Raw genomic sequence first — 22,622 nt, forward strand, 5'->3', positions numbered from 1 at the left:
CAGCGTGGCCATCCGGTTAAAGCTCAGTCTGCAATGCCTGAAAAGGGATCCGATGCTAGAAAGATTGCAGTCTGGCATTTTTTTAAAGAACATCCAATTGATCAGCGCAAAGTCATCTGTCAAAAATGTTCAACTACCTTAAGCAGAGGTCAGAATCTGAAAAGTCTAAATACAAGTTGCATGCATAGACATTTAACCACCATGCATTTGCAAGCCTGGACTAACTACCAAACGTCCCTCAAGGTTGTAGCACCCTCGGCCAATGAAGCTAGTCAGCAATGCTACATCTCTTCCATCACTGTAAGGCCACCATTTTCCGCACCACCTGCAGTATCTGTGCAGGTTTCTTTGCCAGGCCAAAGAAGTCAGGGTCAGGGAATCACCAGTTTCGTTGTAGGAAACACTGCATCTAGGGCACCGGTGGCAACAATACCGTCTCCAACCATCTCTCAGTCTGCCATGTCTACCGGCACCCCCGCTAGTTCCACAATCTCCAGCTCTCCAGTCCAGCTCACCCTACATGAGACTCTGGTTAGAAAAAGGAAGCACTTAGCCTCGCATCCGCGTACACAGGGTTTGAACGCCCACATAGCTAGACTAATCTCGTTAGAGATGATGCCCTACCGGTTAGTTGAAAGCGTAGCTTTCAAAGCCCTGATGGACTACGCTGTACCACGCTACGAGCTACCCAGTCGACACTTCTTTTCGAGAAAAGCCATCCCAGCCTTCCACCAGCATGTTAAAGAGCGCATCGTCCTTGCACTCAGGCAATCTGTGAGTACAAAGGTGCACCTGACAACAGATGCATGGACCAGTAGGCATAGGCAGGGACGGTACGTGTCCATCATGGCACACTGGGTGAATGTGGTGGATGCAGGGTCCACAGGGGACAGCAATTTTGGGACAGTTCTGCCTAGCCCACGGTCTAGGAAACAGTTGGCTGTAGCCGTTTGCACCCCCTCCTCCTCCTCCTCCTGCAGAAGCGAGAACTCGTCCACAGACCGCAGTCGCCCAACCACTCCATCCGCAGCTGCCACTGTTGCACACCAGTTGTTCCATTATGGGGCAGCTACTGGCAAGCGTCAGCAGGCTGTATTGGCTATGAAGTGTTTGGGCGACAACAGACACACCGCAGAAGTTCTGTCCGAGTTCTTGCAGAAAGAAATGCAGTCGTGGCTGGGCACTGTAGATCTTGAGGCAGGCAAGGTAATGAGTGATAACGGAAGGAATTTCATGGCTGCCATCTCCCTTTCCCAACTGAAACACATTACTTGCCTGGCTCACACCTTAAACCTGGTGGTGCAGTGCTTCCTGAAAAGTTATCCGGGGTTTTCCGACCTGCTCCTCAAAGTGCGCGGACTTTGCTCGCATATCCGCCGTTCGCCCGTACACTCCAGCCATATGCAGACCTATCAGCGGTCTTTGAACCTTCCCCAGCATCGCCTAATCATAGACGTTGCAACAAGGTGGAACTCAACACTGCACATGCTTCAGAGACTGTGCGAACAGAGGCGTGCTGTTATGTATTTGTGCGAGGATACACATACACGGGCAGGCAGTAGGATGGCAGACATGGAGTTGTCAGGTGTGCAGTGGTTGAAGATACAAGACATGTGTCAAGTCCTTCAGTGTTTTGAGGAATGCACACGGCTGGTTAGTGCAGACAACGCCATAATAAGCATGAGCATCCCCCTAATGCGTCTGCTGATGCAAAATTTGACGCACATAAAGGAGCAGGCGTCTGCAGCAGAGGAAGCGGAAAGCCTTGATCACAGTCAGCCATTGTCTGGTCAGGGCAGTGTACAGGACAAGGTAGTGGGCGAACAGGAGGAGGAGGACGAGGAGGATGATTGGGATGAGTATTTTTTTAATTAGGAAGCTTTTCCGGGGCCACTGGAAATTGGTGGCGTGGCATGGCCGGGTTCTGGTTTTTTGAGGGACACAAGTGACGTAGATTTGCCTGAAACTGCCCCTCAACCCAGCACAACCGCAGATTTGACAACTGGAACTTTGGCCCACATGGCGGATTATGCCTTACGTATCCTCAAAAGGGACACACGCATTACTAAAATGATGAACGATGACGATTACTGGTTGGCCTGCCTCCTTGATCCTCGCTATAAAGGCAAATTGCAAAATATTATGCCACGTGAGAACTTGGAACTAATATTAGCAACCAAACAATCAACTCTTGTTGACCGTTTGCTTCAGGAATTCTCAGCACACAGCGCCCGTGATCGTTCTCACACGAGCTGCAGGGGGCAGCAGACCAGAGGTGTTAGAGGTGCACAGATCAGAAGTGGCGTTGGACAGAGGGGTTTTCTGACCAGGTTGTGGAGTGATTTTGCTATGACCGCAGACAGGACAGGTACTGCAGTTAGTATGGTTACTAACTATTTTTCATCCCTTATCGATGTTCTCCCTCAACCGTCATTCCCATTTGATTACTGGGCATCCAAATTAGACACCTGGCCAGAATTGGCAGAATATGCATTGCAGGAGCTTGCTTGCCCAGCATCTAGTGTGCTATCAGAAAGAGTATTCAGTGCTGCAGGTTCAATATTAACCGAAAAAAGGACTCGTCTGGCTACCCAAAATGTTGATGATCTAACCTTAATTAAAATGAACCACAACTGGATTTCGAATTCTTTTGCCCCACCTTGCCCGGCTGACACCTAGCTTTCCTATGAAAAGGTCTTGCTTGTGGACTACTCTGACTGACTTTTCCAATCTCGTAATTTGCAGCAGCTGATTGTCCAGCATACGACATGTTTACACCTCCCTAAATGGCCAAACTCCCCCCACGGGGCTGTGGTCTCGCCACTTGGCGCAAGCACCCGTGAGAGTGCCGTTTGTCTGAAGAGGTGGCTGTGCCCGCTTTTGGTCGATGGCACTGCCACTGGGTCCCTCATAGTACAATAAAGTGTCTCTGGTGGTGGTGGTGCGCACCCAACGTCAGACACACTGTTGTAACATGAGGGGCCCTGGGCCTGTACCGCCGGCCACAAGAGAGTCCCCCCCAAGCTCAAACATTGCTCTACCACTTGCACAATTATCTCTCACAGTTCCACCAATGTTTAGTCTATACACTGACATCATTCAATGCCTGGCACTGGCAATACCATTGTGTTGACATGTATGATGGTACTTAACATAGTCAGGGGCAGTGTCCTATATTTACACCAGTATATAATTAGCGCCAAATTACTAGGTCTAAAACTCAGTAGAGGAGCCCACCCCTGTACCTAAGTATTCCACCCTTTTGTGTTTTGGTTTTGTTGTAATGCGAGACATTAACATCTATTTATTTTTTTGGAGTACTAACTGGCAGACACTCATTACAATCGGCCTCCGCTGACAACACCAATGCTGCCTGTGTACCCCTGCAAGAGAATTGCAAGTGCCTACAGCCAAATTTTGTTATGTTAGGCCTACTACGCCTGTCTGCGGTCCCTCCTTCCACTAGTCCTCCACTGACCTGACCACTGCTGCCCGTGTACCCCTGGAACCAATTTTAAAGTGCCTACAGCCAAATTTTGTTATGTTAGGCCTACTACGCCTGTCTGCGGTCCCTCCTTCCACTAGTGATCCAGTGACCTGTCTACTGCTGCCCGTGTACCCCTGGAACCAATTTTAAAGTGCCTACAGCCAAATTTTGTTATGTTAGGCCTACTACGCCTGTCTGCGGTCCCTCCTTCCACTAGTCCTCCAGTGACCTGTCTACTGCTGCCCGTGTACCCCTGGAACCAATTTTAAAGTGCGTGCAGCCAAATTTTGTTATGTTAGGCCTACTACGCCTGTCTGCGGTCCCTCCTTCCACTAGTCCTCCACTGACCTGACCACTGCTCCCCGTGTACCCCTGGAACCAATTGTAAAGTGCCTACAGCCAAATTTTGTTATGTTAGGCCTACTACGCCTGTCTGCAGTCCCTCCTTCCACTAGCCCCTCCAGTGACCTGTCTACTGCTGCCCGTGTACCCCTGGAACCAATTTTAAAGTGCCTACAGCCAAATTTTGTTATGTTAGGCCTTCTACGCCTGTCTGCGGTCCCTCCTTCCACTAGTCCTCCAGTGACCTGTCTACTGCTGCCCGTGTACCCCTGGAACCAATTTTAAAGTGCCTACAGCCAAATTTTGCTATGTTAGGCCTACTACGCCTGTCTGCGGTCCCTCCTTCCACTAGTCCTCCACTGACCTGACCACTGCTCCCCGTGTACCCCTGGAACCAATTTTAAAGTGCCTACAGCCAAATTTTGTTATGTTAGGCCTACTACGCCTGTCTGCGGTCCCTCGTTCCACTAGTCCTCCAGTGACCTGTCTACTGCTGCCCGTGTACCCCTGGAACCTATTTTAAATTGCATAGAGCATCCTTTTTTTAATAGTAGGCATACAAACTCTGTCTGTGGTCCATAATTGAAATTGTCCTCCACTGAACAGACCAATGCTGCCTGTGTACCCCTGTAACCTTTTTTAAACTGCATTGAGCCAAATTTTGTGATTAAGGCCTACTACCTGTGTCTGTCTGCGCCACTCAATACAGCTGTCCTCCTTTTAAAAAAGCTGAGCGTCAATAGTCTGGTTTTCAGCCTATAGGAATTTGAAAACTGCATTGGGGCTACTACTACTACTTCGGTAGGGCCTACTAACGGTGTCTTCCGCTCCAAGGTGTTCCCCAGGTTTCCTCTCCATAGCTTCGAGCTTCTAGCTCTCATTTAGTAGTTGTTGAAAACAGCACTGCATTAGGCCTACAAGTTGGGTCTGGGTTGTAGAGACAGTGTGTTCCATTCCAAGGTGTTCCCCAGGTTGCCTCTACATTGCTTCGATCTTCTGGCTCTTCTTAAGTAGTTGTTGAAAACAACACTGCATTCGGCCTAAAAGTTGGGTCTGGGGTGTAGAGACGGTGTGTTCCACTCCAAGGTGTTCCCCAGGTTGCCTCTCCATTGCTTCAATCTTCTGGCTCTCGTTTAGTAGTTGTTGAAAACAACACTGCATTCGGCCTACAAGTTGGGTCTGTGGGGTAGAGACGGTGTGTTCCACTCCAAGGTGTTCCCCAGGTTGCCTCTCCATTGCTTCAATCTTAAAGCTCTTGTTTAGTAGTTGTTGAAAGAAACAACACTGCATTCGGCCTAAAAGTTGGGTCTGGGATGTAGAGACGGTGTGTTCCACTCCAAGGTGTTCCCCAGGTTGCCTCTCCATTGCTTCCATCTTCTAGCTCTTCTTAAGTAGTTGTTGAAAACAACACTACATTCGGCCTACAAGTTGGGTCTGGGGTGTAGAGACGGTGTGTTCCACTCCAAGGTGTTCCCCAGGTTGCCTCTCCATTGCTTCGATCTTCTGGCTCTTCTTAAGTAGTTGTTGAAAACAACACTGCATTCGGCCTACAAGTTGGGTCTGGGATGTAGAGACGGTGTGTTCCACTCCAAGGTGTTCCCCAGGTTGCCTCTCCATTGCTTCGATCTTCTAGCTCTTGTTTAGTAGTTGTTGAAAACAACACTACATTCGGCCTACAAGTTGGGTCTGGGGTGTAGAGACGGTGTGTTCCACTCCAAGGTGTTCCCCAGGTTGCCTCTCCATTGCTTCGATCTTCTGGCTCTTCTTAAGTAGTTGTTGAAAACAACACTGCATTCGGCCTACAAGTTGGGTCTGGAGTGTAGAGATGGTGTGTTCCACTCCAAGGTGTTCCCCAGGTTGCCTCTCCATTGCTTCAATCTTCTGGCTCTCGCTTAGTAGTTGTTGAAAACAACACTGCATTCGGCCTACAAGTTGGGTCTGTGGTGTAGAGACGGTGTGTTCCACTCCAAGGTGTTCCCCAGGTTGCCTCTCCATTGCTTCAATCTTAAAGCTCTTGTTTAGTAGTTGTTGGAAACAACACTGCATTCGGCCTACAAGCTGGGTCTGGGGTGTAGAGACAGTGTGTTCCACTCCAAGGTGTTCCCCAGGTTGCCTCTCCATTGCTTCAATCTTCTGGCTCTCGTTTAGTAGTTGTTGAAAACAACACTGCATTCGGCCTACAAGTTGGGTCTGTGGTGTAGAGATGGTGTGTTCCACTCCAAGGTGCTCCCCAGGTTGCCTCTCCATTGCTTCAATCTTAAAGCTCTTGTTTAGTAGTTGTTGAAAACAACACTGCATTAGGCCTACAAGTTGGGTCTGGGGTGTAGAGACGGTGTGTTCCACTCCAAGGTGTTCCCCAGGTTGCCTCTCCATTGCTTCAATCTTAAAGCTCTTGTTTAGTAGTTGTTGAAAACAACACTGCATTAGGCCTACAAGTTGGGTCTGGGTTGTAGAGACGGTGTCTTCCACTCCAAGGTGTTCTCCAGGTTTCCTCTCCATTGCTTCAATCTTCATGCTCGTCTTAAGTAGTTGTTGAAACAACACTACATTAGGCCTACAAGTTGGGTCTGGGTCGTAGAGACGGTGTCTGCCGCTCCAAGGTGTTCTCCAGGTTGCCACATAATCGAAGCTGCATAGAGCCTATTTTGCAATTTTACGCCTACAAAGTCTTTCTGCGGTCCCTCCTTCCAATTGTCCTCCACTGAGCACAACAATGCAGAACGTGTACCCATGTAACCTTTTTTAAACCAGCGTCGAGCCAACTTTGTGGTTTAAGGCCTACTTGTAGTGTCTGGCTGCGCCACTCAATACAGCTGTCCTCTTTACAAAAAATGACCTACAATTATCTGGTTTTCAGCCTATCGGAATTTTAAAACTGCAGTGGGCCTACTAGTTGGGTTGGGGCCTTCTATCTGTGTCTGCCGCTCCTTGCTGTTCTCCTACAGTGAACTAAGCTGTGCCGCCTGTTTACTACTCTTGCCAATTTTGAACTGCATTTAGACTACTTACAGATTTGGGCCTACTCTCTGTGTCAGCCTCTCATTCCAGTTGTCCTCCACTGAATAAAACAATGCCCCCTGGTTAGTCCTGTTACCAATTTTGAACTGCATTTAGCCCACTTTATTCTTTGGGCCTATATCTGTGTTTCCTCCTCATCCTGCCCATTGCCCAGCCAGTGATAGATGAGTCTGCTGGTACATTGACCCATAACGCAACATTCCCCGTGCATGCTACACTGCAAGATTGTGACCCTGCTGAAAGTCAGGTCCCACCTTCCCGCATACCATACCACCTTACACGGGGACAAAGAGGAAGGTGCAGATGAAGGTGCAGGTTCCTTTATCAGGTGGGGGGAGGAATACTCGTTGGCGATGTCACTGGCACAGGGCCCCTCATAGTACGCAAAAGTGTTGCTGCCGGTGGGAGGCGCTCCCGCCGTGCAAACACACCGCTGTACTTTGAGGGGCCCTGTGCCAGTGCCAATGCCAACGAGGGGGCCCCCCCTGCTTGCTCAGGATCACAGCACTTGCAAAGTTGAAATACTTATCTCTCCCTGCTCCACTGCCGTGACGTGGTCCAGATTTACTGGGCCCAGTAATTACTTGAACCAGCCCTACCCCCCACAACTTTAGCCAAATGACCCCCAATTTCAAATGCCTTAAAATTATTGTGAGCTAAATTAAGATTGACAAGCTTCAGTAACAAGAATGGATGTTTTTGCCATTAAAATGGGCTCTGTACATGTTTTCCTGGCCTCTACTCACTGCCGACTATGCTCCCCCATTGACTTGCATTGGGTTTCGTGTTTCGGTCGATCCCCGACTTTTTGCGATAATCGGCCGATTCCACTCGACTCGACTTTTGAGATAGTCGGGTTTCGCGAAACCCGACTTGACTCTAAAAAGGTCAAGGTCGCTCAACCCTAATCCAGTATATACCTGTATAATTTTTATGTATTTGTTGTGAATAAACTTTATTGAGTTTATATATACACTCCTTGTTCTGTGATTGGTTCTGGGTTGATATGATATATATGGAGTGTGACCTATGGATATTTAGGTTGTTTTTGAGTACTAATATGTATATACAATTGTGGAAAATATGTTGGAAAAATTCCCATCAGATAAGGCTAGTGGCAATGAGCCCATGCCCAACCTAAGAGGAGAGGCAAAGGAGACACACAACAGGTACAGCAAAAGCAGGGGTACACTGTCAAAGGCCAGGGCCTATTTCATGACACACTCCCAGAGTCAAGGCCCTCATAACCAGGTATTTTTGACAATGAGGGCAAAGTTTTTAAAGATGGCCAAGCAATACATGCATACCAGCGTACACCCTAATTGCTTTGCGACCTTCACTTATTGGGTCTCAAAGTTTGACATCTGGCATGAGCTGTTCCTCTATGTCTTGAAGTTGTTGTACTGCCCTGCCATTAATGTCTTGTCTGAGCGGGTTTTTAGTGCTGCCTGTATGGGGGGATGAAAACAGACAGGCACTTTTGAATGTCAACAGAAATTGCTGACAGTTTCACTATGATAAAAATGAACTTTTTCCCACCACTAGATGACAACAGCACATAAAGTGTTTTTAATCTTCAATATTTGAATGAGGCTCGCAGGCTGTTGCCTTCAATGATCTATGGATGACCGTGCTTGTAATAATTGGCAGGCTTTGCACTTAGTGCATAGCCTTTATGAGTATAGGAGTACCACTGCATGACAATTTGAACAAAATATGTCAGAGTTCCTCATTTATGTCTAATACAGGGTGTATCTGAGTGCCTCTTCCATCATATTTGTGCCAGCTCTTGCTTCCTTCATAAATTACACCGAAATTTCCATTTTTTTTATAAACATTTCAATTGAGGTTTGCTTAAATTAATATATTTTTTTAAAATGCTTTTTAAATGTTACCTTATATACAAGTCATTATACAGAACAGGAAAGAATGTTTCTTAATTTTTTTTACTGTAAACTCCAATTTCTCTTCGATTTTGAATGTTTTATTGTCAGTTCTTAAAGTGGAAAAAAAGTGTGACACCTTTGTTCTCAGCAGCAATCTCAGAGTCAGAGATGGTTCCAGATGTCTTCCCCATTCTGTTCTCCGTCCATTCAGCATTTTCCATTCATTTCAACATTTTCACTGCCCCCAGACCTCCTTTTAGAGCCTGCCAGAAAAATACTTGGATTTTCCATTGACTCCCATAATATTTGTTACTTTAAATGAGTATCTGACCATCCGAGTATGAGGAATCGCTCAGTTCAAGTAACGAGCATTTGAACATTTTAGCGCTCATTCATCCATAGTAGGTACCAAAACAAAATAATCTTCCACATCTTCCACATGCTAACCCTCCCTTTCGAGCTGGTGCTGGTGTCCCAGCTGCATTGGCAAATTCTTCCTCCCTTCCTTCCTTGTACTTCCACTGAGCCACTATTGTCAGGTGAGGATGCTGTCAGTATTGCGTCTGCCAGAATGCACTTGTATTCCCACATTTTCTGATCACTAACCAGTGACGGAAGTAAGGATGGCGTGTTGTGCTTGTAGTCACCCTGCTTTGAACATGGTTCCTCATCCTCAAAAACTGGCTAGAGAGATGCATACATGGCCACTGTTGGTATAGTAAACCATCCTCCAAGCCATGTGTGGATGACTATCCTGCTAATGGTGTTAATGGTCACAGTTCCTCATCCACCTCTTCCTTCTGTACCACCACCTCATCCATCATCGCCTGAAGCAGTTTTTTTCAAAGAAACATAGAAGTGTTATGGTAACAGTGATGGCCATGTTTGTGGAGTACTCGAAGGAGCACACCATGGCACACACTTCCCGAATGAAAGCCCGCTCATTGGTCTTGAAGTGGTGTTGTTCCACATAGTGATTAACCCTTGCGTGCTGCAGCTGAAATTCCACTGCAATCCTGTGCTGCTGTTCGCACAGACTCTTCAGCATATTCAAGGTGGAGTTCCACCTTGTGGGTACATTGCATATGAGGTGGGGAACAAGAAGGCAGAAGAGAAGCTGCACAGCAGACAGGCAAGCAGCAGCAGGGTGAGAATGCCAAAAGTGCTAATACACTGTCTGCACTTTTTGACTGGATGAGGAGATGGTGGAGGAAACATTGTAGGAGGAGGATGCAACATGGACAACGAAAAGGCAAAGGGCAGGTCGCAGTGCGCAGTAGCAGCCAGGTTAATTACTAGGGGATGGCATCGGTGTTTAAAAAGCAACTGACTTAAGGGCTAGGTACCGACCGTGGTGCACAGTAGCAGCCAAGGTAATGGCTAGGGTCATCCGTTGGCCTTTAAAAAGCAGCTGACCTAATGGCTGGGGCCGACCATGGTGCACAATAGCAGCCAAGTTAATAGGTAGTGGCCAGCGTCAGCACTTAAAGAACAGCTAACTTACTGGCTAAAGGATTTTGTACCCTGCTCCATCTTTTGCTGTATAGTTGGGGCAGCATGACCACCACCTCTTCCTCCAAACTGCCGATGTTACACAGATAGCCTTGACTTTATTATCACACTTCTCCAGTCTGTCCATAACTCTGCTGCCCTACTAATTCAATTCTGTCCTCGCTACTCCTTTGCTTCTCCCCACTGCAAATCCCTTCATTGTCTACAATTCCACGAATTATCAACTTCAAGATAGTAACACTGACCTAGAAAACGGTTCATAATCTGCCTATGAACTAATCTCCCACAACGTAATCACTGGTCTTCCCAAGATTTCCTTCTCACCACAATCGTACATTCCTCATCCAATCGCCTGAAAGACTACTCCCGAGTATCCCCCCTCCTGTAGAATTATGTGGCCCTACGTTCGGAACTTTCAAGCAGAACTTGAAAGCCCATGTCTTCAGCACAGCTTACAGCTTGCAATAACCCTGCTACCACATCATCAACACCAATGCTGCTGCAACCGATGAATCAACTGACTCCATCATTATTCTGTAGAATGTAAGGCTGCAAGGGTAGGGTTTTCTCCCTTCTGTACTTGACTGTCACTATTAGTTTGTTCATTGTAATTTATCTTTGTGTTTTGTGTTCCTACTAAAGGTACCGTCACATTTAGCGACACTGCAGCGATATAGACAATGAGCCGATCGCTGCAGCGTCGCTGTTTAGGTCGCTAGGAGACGTCAAACACGGCAACAGCAGAACGATGCAGGAGCGATTCAGTGACGTACTTATCGTTCTCGCTGGTTGTTTGCTCCATGAAAAAACATTGCAGGCATCGTTGCTTTTGCTGTCAAACATGACAAATCACGCCGACCTGACGACCAAATAAAGTTCCGGACTTCTAGCTCCGACCAGCGATGTCACAGCAGGATCCTAATCGCTGCTGCGTGGCAAACACAACGAGATTGCTATCCAGGACGCTGCAACGTCATGGATCGTTGTCGTTCTCGTTGGTAAGTTGCTCAGTGTGAAGGTACCTTAAGGTGCAAGAAGGAGAAATTCAGGAAATCATTTATGCCCACTGCTATGGGGATATATACCAATTCCCTAAGGGTGAAAGACAACAATGACCTATGGCTGGTACACTAATGGCAATGATCAGAGATTTAAGTACCAGCATTTACCCAAATTTGTTTGTTACGTAATGTGGTTAGTCATGTACAAGATCTGTGTCTAGTAATTACTTTATGTAATGCTGTTTTTAATGTTGTAATGTTTAAAATAATGTTTGAAATACTGTTTGTAACGCTGCTGTAAGACCAAAATTTCCCTCGGGATCAATAAAGTGTATTGTATCGTATCGTATGTAACCCATCCTTATGTACAGAATCATGAAATCAATGGTGCTCTAAAGATAAATATTAATAATAATCCTCCATATGATGTTCCACCCAATCTTCACCCCTACCCTCATTGCCTGTGTAGACACAGTAGAAAGCTGCAGCATTTGGCACCTGTGTTTCATCAGCATCAGAGATGGGCTGTGGTGGTCTGCTTACCATGTGCATGAGCCCTCCCATGTACTCATCTTCAATCTGAACAAGTGGTTGGGCATCAATGCACTCAATCTCTTCCACTTGTGGGTCAGGGCCAGGTGGATGGCACACAGAACCATAGCTAGCAGAATCATCAAAAAGCAGAAGTGACTGCTGCATGACTTTGGGCTCAGACTGCTTGCCTTATTTGCAAGGGGGTGAGGTGTTACGCAGATACCCATGGGCCGCAAATATAAAATCTTCACTTTCAGCAGTACACTGGTTGGAAGACAAAGCAAGAGAACTGAAGGCACTCTCAGCCAACCCATCTAAAACCACCTTATTTGTTTTAACCTCACCATTCATCCAATGGTCTTTGTCATTTGGGAAAATAGCAGACACAGATAAGCAGTGCCTTCTCTCTCCCTGCAGCAGCTACACTACCACCACAAGCAATAAGTCTGCATCTCCTATTTGATGCACTATTCATTGTTTTCAACCTAAAAAGTTGCAGAATATTACATGGCCTGAATACAATGTGACAAAGAAGGAAGGAGAAGACTGGGTTTCTCAATGTATCCGCGCTGTCCACACATGATGGAAGTTTTCTTGAAAGCTTTATTGTGCCGACGCGTTTCATGGCAAATCCTCAGTGCAAAAGAAGTGGCAGATTGCCACGAAACGCGTCGGCACAATAAAGCTTTGAAGAAAACTTACATCATGTGTGGTAAGCGCGGATACATTGAGAAACCCGGTCTTCTCCTTCCTTCTTTGTCACATTGATATCCACGGAAGGTGAGTGCACCTACAGTGTATTGTCATCCAAATTATCACTTTTATTGCCCTACGTGCACTCTCTCTCCTTAATTTCATGGCCTGAATACAGAAAGAGAGTGGCCACCAGAATATTACACTCCATGTTTAAAGAGTACCCCCAAAAAAATTGATAAAAAACAAAACGCAAAAACAGTGTTAGCTACCTCATCTTCCTCCTCTTCTCCCTACCCCCCTATGTCCAGCTCCTCCTCAATCTCTTGCTCTACATTTCCTCAGGTTCCTGGTTCAAGATTGTAATATTTTAATTTTTTTATTCTATGTTATTTTAATTTACCTATCCACATTTGTTTGCAGGGCACTTGTCCTGCTCTTACCCCATTTACGTTCCTTTTGAAGCCCCCTTGTCCTTACTATGACCATTTTACAGCCATTATAAAGCAATGAACTTCAGGTCTCCATTAACTTTTATTGGGTTTGGGTTCAAGATTGAGTCAAGTTCTTGTATCCGAACCAGATTTTTTTTTCTCAAGTGCGGCTGAACGATATGAACCTGAGTATCCACGGTTCCGCTCAACACTACATTTAACCCCTTCGAACCATGGACATTTTCTGTTTTTGTGCTTTTGTAATGGGCAGCACGGTGGCGCAGTGGTTAGCACAGCAGCCTTGCAGCGCTGGGGTCCTGGGTTCTAATCCCACCCAGGACAACATCTGCAAAGAGTTTGTATGTTCTCTCCGTGTTTGCGTGGGTTTCCTCCGGGTACTCCGGTTTCCTCCCACACTCCAAACACATACTGATAGGGATTCTAGATTGTGAGCCCCAATGGGGACAGTGATGATAATGTGTGCAAAACTGTAAAGCGCTGCAGAATATGTTAGCGCTATATAAAAATAAAGATTATTATTAAATAAAGATTTTGTTTTTTCCGCCCCTTTTCCATGTGCCAGAATAAAAAAAATTTCTGTCCACATAGATGTATGAGTGCTTATTTTTTGTTGGACGAGTTGCTTTTTTTCTGTTTATGGTGTTTACCGATTTGGTTAACTATTTTTATATTTTAATCAATTTAACCTATCTTGTCACGGTATTACCACATGTGCATTTTTTTAGTTACCGGTACTTTATTTTTAACCCCTATCTGACCTCGGACGGGATAGTACGTCCGAGGTCAGATCCCCTGCTTTGATGCAGGGCTCTGCGGTGAGCCCGCATCAAAGTCGGGACATGTCAGCTGTTTTGAACAGCTGACATGTGCCCGTAATAGGCGCGGGCAGAATCGCGATCTGCCCGCACCTATTAACTAGTTAAATGCCGCTGTCAAACGCAGACAGTGGCATTTAACTACCGCTTCCGGCCGGGCGGCCGGAAAAGACGTCATCGCCAACCCCCGTCACATGATCGGGGGTCGGCGATGCGTCAGGATGGTAACCATAGAGGTCCTCTGCGATCATCTGAATACTTGTTCTATTAGCAATATCATAATATTGCTGTATACAGTAAAAATCACAATCTCCTTTCATGTTAAGCCACAGGTGGGTTTCAAAGGTGCTCCATAAAGATAGGTACAGAGGTCTTCAACAGACCACCAGCTCTCATAGCAGCCCATCAGCTCCCCGTTATTGTATCACAGGGGCACTGATGGGAGCATAGAATGCAGTACCCCTATGCCGATACATGTTAGAGTTTAGCAATTCCATTCAATATATTAACAGTTGCAGCTGGAGCCCCAGTTCACCTACAGCTGGTAAGGCACATCCTGACTGTGGGTCACAGCCATTACCGGCTGGGTATGTGTCGACAGCTCCATTCACCCTTTATTGACTTGCGCAATACATGTACAGTGGATATTTGTTGTAAAGGGTTAAACTTAACCTATAAAATTGAATTCATTTAATCTCTTGTGAGTATATACTGAACTTGAACACAAGTTTTCCTGTGTCAAGCTATGGCAGAAGAAAACTTTCAGTAAGTTTTGAGTGAAGACTCTGCACCATAGTGAGATGGGAACTGCAAATCACTTGACATAGTGAGACTAGTTTAAAAGGTGTGCTACATATGGATAAATATAATCCACTATTATAAGAATAGCTTGTACATGCATAATAATATTTGTTATCTTTTGTTGAATTACAAATTATTACAATTAAATGATTATTTGTTAATATATATAAACCCAGACTCATATTGCAAAGTGTCCAGGAACCATATCCTGGCAACTATATATACTACTCCATACAAATGCTTACAAAATCAGGAGAAGAACAGGAGCATTCAATGTTTGTATAAAAAATGTACAAAAGTTTATTGAGAAAAATTTTGCAGAAAACACACATACACATACATAAGGACACCAAACGCTAGCCTCCTGTGAAACACTCAGTACCATAAGTAGTAACCAGCCCATGGAAAATCACACATGGATAAGAGGGTATACCACATCCGTAACCCACATAAGGATCGATGTGAAATGTTATCCGTAATCAATGCATTTTGTCAACAAAAGTCAAATAGATCCAAGGTTCGGAGCGGACTATGGAAAGAAACCCCCATAACACAATATTCATAACATGCCAACTGGCGTGAAAAGTTGTTATGGGAATACCATATTAGCCCTCTTACCAATTTCTGGAGACAGACTCAATTGTTACCCAATATGAATATTGTGTTATGAGGGTTTCTTTCCATAGTCCGCTCCGAACCCTGGATCTATTTGACTTTTGTAGACTAAATGCATTGATTACACAATGATGAGATTGTGTTTAGGGCATAGTTCATATAATAATCTTTATTTTTTTATATAGCGCTAACATATTCCGCAGCGCTTTTACAGTTTTGCATACATTATCATCACTGTCCCCGATTGGGCTCACAATCTAGAATTCCTATCAGTATGTCTTTGGAATGTGGGAGGAAACCGGAGTGCCCGTGGGAAACCCACGCAAACACGGAGAGAACATACAAACTCTTTGCAGATGTTGTCCTGGGTGGGATTAGAACCCAGGACCCCAGCGCTGCAAGGCTGTAGTGCTAACCACTGCACCACCGTGCTGCCCTATATAATGGGATATTCTGGATGTAATATTTTATCGAAAAGGACATTGTGAGGGTCATGAATCATAAGAAGGACAGTGTTTGTGATAATATTTTTTGGAGAGAGCAAATAAATGTATTCAGGGGCATAAGGTAGTGTTTATACAAACAAGACATCAATTGTAAGGTACCTTGTTGTAATTGTTTATTTGTGAAATTGGCAGTATATTATGAGTACTGTGGCTCCTGTATGGCCTGCAGTCTGATGATGGCAGGTAAAAAAAAACTCCCTGTAAGTTGTAAATTAATTGTCTTGACATTGCAATGTATTGCTTTGCTAAGGTTGGTGCTATATTCCTGTACTTATGGTGAATCTGGTGCTGTATTCTTCTACTGATAGTAGCTCTCGTGCTGTTTTTCTATAACAATAATGGATCTGGTACTGTATTCCAGTATTAATGGAAGTTCCAGCAATATAGTCATGTACCGGTAGTTTCAGCACTGTATTCATGTACTGATGATGGTTCTGGAAATGTACATGTACATATGGTGGTTTGTGTGCTGTATTTATGAATTGATGATGATTTCAGGGATGTATTCATATACTGATGTTAGTCCTGGTAACATAGTAACATAGTAACATAGTTAGTAAGGCCGAAAAAAGACATTTGTCCATCCAGTTCAGCCTATATTCCATCATAATAAATACCCAGATCTACGTCCTTCTACAGAACCTAATAATTGTATGATACAATATTGTTCTGCTCCAGGAAGACATCCAGGCCTCTCTTGAACCCCTCGACTGAGTTCGCCATCACCACCTCCTCAGGCAAGCAATTCCAGATTCTCACTGCCCTAACAGTAAAGAATCCTCTTCTATGTTGGTGGAAAAACCTTCTCTCCTCCAGACGCAAAGAATGCCCCCTTGTGCCCGTCACCTTCCTTGGTATAAACAGATCCTCAGCGAGATATTTGTATTGTCCCCTTATATACTTATACATGGTTATTAGATCGCCCCTCAGTCGTCTTTTTTCTAGACTAAATAATCCTAATTTCGCTAATCTATCTGGGTATTGTAGTTCTCCCATCCCCTTTATTAATTTTGTTGCCCTCCTTTGTACTCTCTCTAGTTCCATTATATCCTTCCTGAGCACCGGTGCCCAAAACTGGACACAGTACTCCATGTGCGGTCTAACTAGGGATTTGTACAGAGGCAGTATAATGCTCTCATCATGTGTATCCAGACCTCTTTTAATGCACCCCATGATCCTGTTTGCCTTGGCAGCTGCTGCCTGGCACTGGCTGCTCCAGGTAAGTTTATCATTAACTAGGATCCCCAAGTCCTTCTCCCTGTCAGATTTACCCAGTGGTTTCCCGTTCAGTGTGTAATGGTGATATTGATTCCCTCTTCCCATGTGTATAACCTTACATTTATCATTGTTAAACCTCATCTGCCACCTTTCAGCCCAAGTTTCCAACTTATCCAGATCCATCTGTAGCAGAATACTATCTTCTCTTGTATTAACTGCTTTACATAGTTTTGTATCATCTGCAAATATCAATATTTTACTGTGTAAACCTTCTACCAGATCATTAATGAATATGTTGAAGAGAACAGGTCCCAATACTGACCCCTGCGGTACCCCACTGGTCACAGCGACCCAGTTAGAGACTATACCATTTATAACCACCCTCTGCTTTCTATCACTAAGCCAGTTACTAACCCATTTACACACATTTTCCCCCAGACCAAGCATTCTCATTTTGTGTACCAACCTCTTGTGCGGCACGGTATCAAACGCTTTGGAAAAATCGAGATATACCACGTCCAATGACTCACCGTGGTCCAGTCTATAGCTTACCTCTTCATAAAAACTGATTAGATTGGTTTGACAGGAGCGATTTCTCATAAACCCATGCTGATATGGAGTTAAACAGTTATTCTCATTGAGATAATCCAGAATAACATCCCTCAGAAACCCTTCAAATATTTTACCAACAATAGAGGTTAGACTTACTGGCCTATAATTTCCAGGTTCACTTTTAGAGCCCTTTTTGAATATTGGCACCACATTTGCTATGCGCCAGTCCTGCGGAACAGACCCTGTCGCTATAGAGTCACTAAAAATAAGAAATAATGGTTTATCTATTACATTACTTAGTTCTCTTAGTACTCGTGGGTGTATGCCATCCGGACCCGGAGATTTATCTATTTTAATCTTATTTAGCCGGTTTCGCACCTCTTCTTGGGTTAGATTGGTGACCCTTAATATAGGGTTTTCATTGTTTCTTGGGATTTCACCTAGCATTTCATTTTCCACCGTGAATACCGTGGAGAAGAAGGTGTTTAATATGTTAGCTTTTTCCTCGTCATCTACAACCATTCTTTCCTCACTATTTTTTTAAGGGGCCTACATTTTCAGTTTTTATTCTTTTACTATTGATATAGTTGAAGAACATGATGTGATGTATTCATGTACTGATGGTAGTTTCAGTGATATATTCATATACTTATGATGGTCCCGGCAATGTATTCATGTATTGATGTTTGTTCTGGTGCTGTATAAATGTACTGATGATGGTTCTGATTCTGTACAAATGTAGCAATCCACAACTTGTGGGCAGCTCATATGTGTGTAAACTGTGTAATCAGTACTCAAAAAAGTATCACGTTGTGCTATGCTTAGTATTATATAGGCCTCCATATGACATCTACCACATTACATGCAGAAAAATGTTTCTTTAATTTTTGTAACCATTTCTTTTATTTTTTGTGAATGCAACTAGGTGTGGTATTCAGAAAGGTGTGAATTCCACACATGAATTCCACAATCTTATTAGTGTAGCTTTCTTCACAGACTGCACAGTACTCCTGTTGATGGAAGAACAGGTGACCAAAGTTGTTGATCACATTATACCATTAAAAAACAGCTTTTCCATGCATAATTGTATTGCACTCATGGAGTGGTTTTGTTACATGTAGAAAACATTTTGAATCCCAAAGGCAAACATGCTAAAAGAATATCCCTGTGGTTCTTGATTATTTGGCCATACACTTTATGCAGTATTAGCCCTCTGTGTCTGTACTGCTACATACTTAGGCAGGTAACTGGTTCATGCAGCTTTACATGAACACCTGAGCCTTACACTATAGCTGGTCCGAATAACTAAAGCAATTGTCACCATCCACCTCTCGTGTCTCCCCTTTTCCCCATAGTTTGTAAGCTTGCGAGCAGGGCCCTCACTCCTCTTGGTATCTATTTTGAACTGTATTTCTGTTATGCTGTAATGTCTATTGTCTGTGCAAGTCCCCTCTATAATTTGTAAAGCGCTGCGGAATATGTTGGCGCTATATAAATAAAAATTATTATTATTATTATATTATTATTATTTGGCTCTCTAGCTGATCTGATAGCTGTGACACAGAAGCTCCACTATTCCTCACAAATAACCAGCCATTGCTAGAGATGAGTGGATCAGAGCAGGTGTTGTGACTGTCTCACAGCTGCGACATATGCAGCTGCGGTGCTAAACAGCTGATTATCCAAGTATCTGAGTCCCCAATGCAGCTGTTCGGTAAGAGCTATAGCTATTCGGATAAGGAATTATCCGAAGCTATTTGCTCATCCCTATTCACTATACCGTTCACCTCTCCAGCTCCTTTGATCCTTACTGTTACCCGTTAGGTCATCATCACATTTTGGATCACATTAGGCTGCAACCTTTGAGGGCACATATGCAGAACTCTCCTAGGCCTATCAAACCCTGAAATCTCAGACTAGTGCAAACTAGCGATCTGAAGATGCGACAAGGACCGGACAGGGAACAATAAGGTGTGGAGGTCAGATGTGAGCAGTAAGTTTATTATAATGGTTTTCTTTGGTTATTAACATTTTGTCGGTCTTTTAAAGCTCAGAAAATTCTGCTGAATCTATGAGGAAGCAAATTACAGAAAAAAAATCTGCATATTGGCAAATACAAATTTTTGTAACATTCAAATAAAATTCAATCCCATTTAAATATATTCTCTATTCTCTAGTGATTGCCAAAGTCTACTGAAGCATAGGTGCTGAGCACTGTGTATCCAGCAAAAGAAAAGACAAATGTGTCAGTAACCACTTCTACCTTCTCCGCAGAAACCCCACTTATGTCTGACAGCCAGGAATGGTTTGAGAATAACATGGAATTAAAGCCCAACACCAAGCACAAGAAATTTATGGCGCTTAACAGCTATCAAATAAAGACACCTAATATCTTTTCACCTAGAAATTTTCATTAGGGTCTATGTTGTTCTACAATCACATTAGACAATGTAAATCAGGCAAAAAGAACTGTCTGTGCATATTAGTTTTTCTTAAGAAGAAGGACTCAGTTTATAGCCTGTATACTATGACATGTGACCAGTTCATACCAATCATGAACAAAAAGGGTAAGAAACTAATCTATGGTAATTGGGTTATTCATATAATGCTGTAATCAGATTAGCACATTAGAATTCATAAAACAGTACTGTACCACCTATTACTCACTGGACTTTAGCTTATTCACACATGCACAGCAAGAATTTATAGAACGAAGAAAAAAAACTTCAAGTCTCTATGATTTAATTCTATGTACAGTAATAAGTGAAAGCACAGGTGACACATCAATGTAACTCAAGACAAAAACATACAAGTACATACAACATGCATTACAAAATAATCATTATGTACTTAATAAAAGAAAGTTTTCTTACCATTTCATTTTCCTGCCCCTCATTGAGTATGCTGCGTGTGGCCATTGAAGTGTATGCTGAAGTTCCTCTCCTCCAATACAACTACTGAGGGTTTGTCACTTGTTCAACAGTATGAAGTTTCTTAGTGCACACCCTCCCTTTTCATCTCTTTGAGCTCCACCTTGAGATTGTAACTCAGGTTTTTCAGGGTGGATTGTGAGAAACTCTTAAGTGTTTAGGAGAAAATGGTCTAGCACAAAGGAATTTTGCTACAAAATACATAAATCTAAAAAAGGTATATACATACTCACCATACAACTATTTCCGTGATTCTAAAATAATTCAATAGCACAAATAGGACTTGTTATTTCACTGATTCAATGGTAAAACGTGTTAGTGTAAAAGCATTTGTTCACGGGTTTACCTTGATACAGAGGAACCAGGAGACCGCAGCATCTCATTTCTCCTACTCCTGCACTGATTAGAAGCATTTTACCTTTATATTAAATATTGTAAATTTCTTTCAGCAGTGCATGGTATAGTCTGCTCAGTTGATAGCTCCTAGAAGCTTTCCTGCATTAAGGCTCATAGCTGTGCACTGTTAGCCACTACTATCTCATAGGCTATGTGCACACGATGTGGACTTGCTGCAGATCCGCAGCGGATTTTTCCGCGCTGAAACGCTGCATATCTGCACTGTGATTTACAGTACAATGTAAATCAATGGGTAAAGAAAAATCAGTGCGGAATTGCTGCGGATTTAAAAGAAGTGCATGTCTCTACTGTTGTGCGGATTTGCAGCGTTTCTGCACCCCTCCATGAAAGAAATCCGCAGTTGCAAAAACTGCAGAAAATCCGCACAAAATCTGCATCAATTCCGTGGCAAATCCGCACAAAATCCGCATAAAAACCGCTGCAAATCCGCAGCTGCGTATTCTGCCAAGAGATGCAGATTCTGTGCAGAAAATTCTGCACCTCATCTCCTACGTGTGCACATAGCCATATACTGTATAAACTGGGTCCTGGCTAGCAATAATTGTCAGAAGAGCTTATGCTGCATGGCTAGAGGTTATTGTTGGCTATTATTGGAGAAGGTGTTTGTTGGATTTATCTTTGACTGTTGCTAGGTTTTGAGTGATAATTCCCTTTCTTCACCTACTTTGGTTTAACCCCCATCCTCCACTCCCCAGTGCATTCCTGTGTTATGTGTGTGAGTAAATTTGTATGTTTGGAATTTTTTTGTTATCCCTGTTCATATTACCTTGTTAGTCTGGTTGGTGCACTACGGTACAGATCTACTCTGCTCTTCTCTGGGTGGGGGAAAGGTACAGACTGAGGGCAGATTCATGAGCTAAGGCAAGGTATGTGGCCCCAGCGTCTTCACCATCAGAAGTAATGCAGAGAGTAGGGTGAGCTAAGGTAACCCTAGCCTTATGGACAGGGAAGAACCCCTGGGTCCCGCAACACCCGACAACAGAGGCATGACAATTTGCACATGAGGTATTACTACTGTCATATATATATAGACAGTTTAGAACTAGAATAGAGCTAGTAGCTAAAATCTTCAAAAAATCTGGAAAAGTTGGCGCAAATCCTCTAGTGTATTTTAGAATACACTTAAATTTTGCGCTGTTTTTTGCTCATTAGGTAAAATGGTTTAAACGCCAGACATGATTTAGTTACACAGTACTGAGTCTACTTTTTACAAACAAACTTTCTTTTAGAATTTATACATACATTGATATTGTTTATTGACACTATGTTTTTGTTTCATTGTTACATCTGTTTTTTAATCACCTTTAAATGTTCTACTTAGCATACATATACATTACTTTAGGAATTAACTAATTGGAAACTTTTGAAATGCTATACATTCTGTAACACAATGTCTTCTGGTCAGATCATGACTAAGATGCAAGTCGAAACGCGGTGATTTTTCCCTTCAAGTGTGATAAGTGCTGGAAACAATATGTTAGCATATTTTTTTATTTATCTGGAAAAAAAGTTACTTTTTAGCAACCTCAGCACTTTGCTGGATTTTTTTCCTTTTGGATGATTTTTTGCCCATTAGATGGCTAGCGTTGTCCCGGGCTAGACCCAGTATATTCACCGTATCTGTGGCTATTCAATACCTCCTCACTTTGCCATCTCCTAATCCCTCTGCTTTTTAAAAGAAAGAGTGGTGATAGTGTGCCTGCGTCATATTATGGCGCCGTTGTACTCTATCTGGGAATTAAGATATACTCCCTGAACCTGTGACATGCATACATCACTTCATTTTGCTCCAGGAGGTGAGACATACTCCAACCCCTGGACTCTTCATATGCACGTGTCA

General features: G+C 43.6%; 1 protein-coding gene across 1 annotated transcript in view; it reads right to left on the reverse strand.

The window, feature by feature from the left end:
* Positions 1-20,399, reverse strand: part of LOC138638119 (probable cation-transporting ATPase 13A5) — a 611,270-nt gene extending 590,871 nt beyond the window's left edge. The window contains exon 1 of the mRNA XM_069727143.1: positions 20,309-20,399. Coding sequence (XP_069583244.1) covers positions 20,309-20,353 — 45 coding nt within the window. The 5' untranslated portion in view covers positions 20,354-20,399. The remainder of the gene's footprint in view (positions 1-20,308) is intronic.
* Positions 20,400-22,622: the final 2,223 nt, after the last annotated feature.

Source organism: Ranitomeya imitator, chromosome 5, assembly GCF_032444005.1.
Source record: "Ranitomeya imitator isolate aRanImi1 chromosome 5, aRanImi1.pri, whole genome shotgun sequence".
NCBI classification, from domain to species: Eukaryota; Metazoa; Chordata; class Amphibia; order Anura; family Dendrobatidae; genus Ranitomeya; species Ranitomeya imitator.